The sequence below is a fragment of the Seriola lalandi genome, unplaced genomic scaffold (genome assembly GCF_002814215.2).
Source record: "Seriola lalandi dorsalis isolate HSWRI2012SDOR001 ecotype SW California unplaced genomic scaffold, Sedor1 jcf7180002054275, whole genome shotgun sequence".
NCBI lineage: Eukaryota > Metazoa > Chordata > Actinopteri > Carangiformes > Carangidae > Seriola > Seriola lalandi.
Genome location: NW_019524828.1, coordinates 1,665 through 3,941, shown reverse-complemented (window position 1 = coordinate 3,941; position 2,277 = coordinate 1,665). Strand labels below are relative to the sequence as shown.

The following is a 2,277-nucleotide window of genomic DNA, read 5'->3' as shown; positions in this document are numbered from 1 at the left end:
ACGTCTTCTCATCGTTGACATGCCCTCCTACTTCCTGTAGAGTGTTCCTCACCTACTGTGCAGCAATGGAGGAGATTTTCTTCACCATGAAAATGATTTTCTTTTTTCCACCAGATTTCTGCTGTATCATTTTTATAATCTTCACTTTCATGGTCTCCTGTTTTCTCCTTGTGTTCAGGGACCACCTCATTCTCTACTCTCCATCAACTCCATGTCTGAACAACCACCTGCTGGAGTGACAATCAGCTGACCAACGAACATTGAGGTTTCAATATTTTCACACAGGTGTTTCTATGTTGCACTGATGTAAACCTGCTCAAATTACAGCTGAGACGCATGTTTGTGCACCACAGAAGCAGCTGAAACTCACTTGGCTTTGCGGTTGCACACACACACAACAGTGGTCACAATGATGATGATGGCAGTGAGTGAGACCAGGACCGCGATCAGGATGATCCACTTGGTTTCTGTAACAAACAAAAAACAAACAAAAAAACTTTGACTCCTTCTGCCAACAAAAGCAAAAAGTCTGTACCATTAAGTTTTTTACTGTTCCTAACTTTTCATGCCTGTTTTTATTTTCCTGGTAGAAACTGCTCTAACACAGTCCAAGACCGACTCCCTCACTCAGCTTAAGTTAAACTGTCGTGTAAACAGCACAGTCGCTGTAGAAGCTTATTTATTTGATGTGTGTTCATTCCCTGAAGAGTGACGTACCCAGTCCGTCACCCTGCGTCACCTCCACCTCACAGTTTGTGCCCTCGAAGCCCTCTGCACACTGACAGGTGTAGGTGCTGTTGCTGGCTTCTTTGCATGTTCCTCCATTCTGACAGGGATAACTGAGGCAGGGACTCGCTGCAACACAGAACATGATCCGGTTTTTACACTTCTCTCTCACAGTCGTCATTCAAACACAAACACAGTGGGCTGATTACCAAAGCTTTAACGTGTTTCCCTGCAGTACTTTAAATATTGTAAAAAGGTTGTAAGTGAAGATCAACAAGGCTCCAGAAAACCAGATCCAGGGGCCGGTTTCACAAAGACAGACTTTGACTGTCATATGACAAAAGTCAGACTTTGGTACAATGAATTATGGGTAAATGAAAACTTTCTTCAATAGAAAAAAAAATGGCCGAATGTGGAACCACATCCAACATCCTCAGCGGAAAATGTTTGTCTTTTGGAAGAATTCAAGAGTTACAAGGACATTTTACTTTGCAAATTGAGCGAAGAGGGAAACGATAAAAAGAAAAACATGATTTTGGTCTCTAAAAACTCTTTCCCTTGTCGTTGCTCTCTATATACTAATGTTAGCAAACCACAAATTGTGAGCCATGTTTTCCTGTTTTTTGTTGTTGGGTGCTACTGGTCAGCGCAGGTGTCACTGATGGTTACCATGGTAACATTGGTCTTAGGACTGAGTTAGCCTGGAGGTAACGCGTCTAATGTTTTTGGCTTAAAATGAGTCTTTATTTTTGTGAGACAGTCTGACATTAGACCAGACCAACACTACAGACCAGTCTGACATATCTCTGTGAAACCGGCCCCTGATCCACTGTTAGTGACACACAGATTCAACCTGAATGATCGCTGCAGCAAACATTTGCTATTTGAATAAATGTGTACGATAAGGAAACTCGCTCACAGACCTGTGTACATTTTAATATTTCATGAGTCCTAAGAAATGACATCATTCTTCTTGGTGTTGATGTCACGTGGTCATGACACGGCCCTATCAGCCCCTGTTTACCTCACATGCTGCTAAAAGGACGCACACACACACACACACACCTCTGTAGCAGTCACGTTTTAAGTCATAGATGGTGCAGACGTAATTATCTGGGCAGGTCTTGGGTCGACACGCGGCGCCGGTGCTCGTGCATTCACAGGTCTGAGAACAGTCCTCGGTCACAAACGTCTCCTTCAGCTGCAGGATGGAGGGAGAAAGGAGAGAGGGAGGATGAAATCAAATCAGATCACATCATCATCATCATCATCATCATCATCATCATCATCATCATCACAATCAGTGCTGTAACTGTTTGATGACTTACAGGGTAGTATCTGTCGAGGAAGGTGCAGCCGCACTGTGTGTACGGCACGCAGATGCCCTCGCTCATGACGAAGCCCGCGGCGCACTGGCAGCCCTCCACGCAGGAAGAGGTGTCGCAGTCGGAGGGTGCTGCCAGGTTGGCGCAGGAGGCCGGGCAGGGCGACATACAGGAGGAGTAGGTGCTGTTGGCGTCACAGGAGAGAGCTGGGAGAGAGAGAGAGAGA

The 2,277-nt window shown here is 45.2% G+C and overlaps 1 protein-coding gene across 1 annotated transcript in view; it reads right to left on the bottom strand.

Moving 5' to 3' along the window:
• Positions 1-2,277, bottom strand: part of zanl (zonadhesin, like) — a gene marked incomplete at its 5' end in the record, with an annotated part of 6,526 nt that overhangs the window by 2,657 nt on the left and 1,592 nt on the right. Inside the window, 4 exons of the mRNA XM_023405357.2 lie at positions 371-467; positions 718-855; positions 1,792-1,927; positions 2,055-2,235. Of these exons, the coding sequence (XP_023261125.2) occupies positions 371-467; positions 718-855; positions 1,792-1,927; positions 2,055-2,235 (552 nt within the window). The remainder of the gene's footprint in view (positions 1-370; positions 468-717; positions 856-1,791; positions 1,928-2,054; positions 2,236-2,277) is intronic.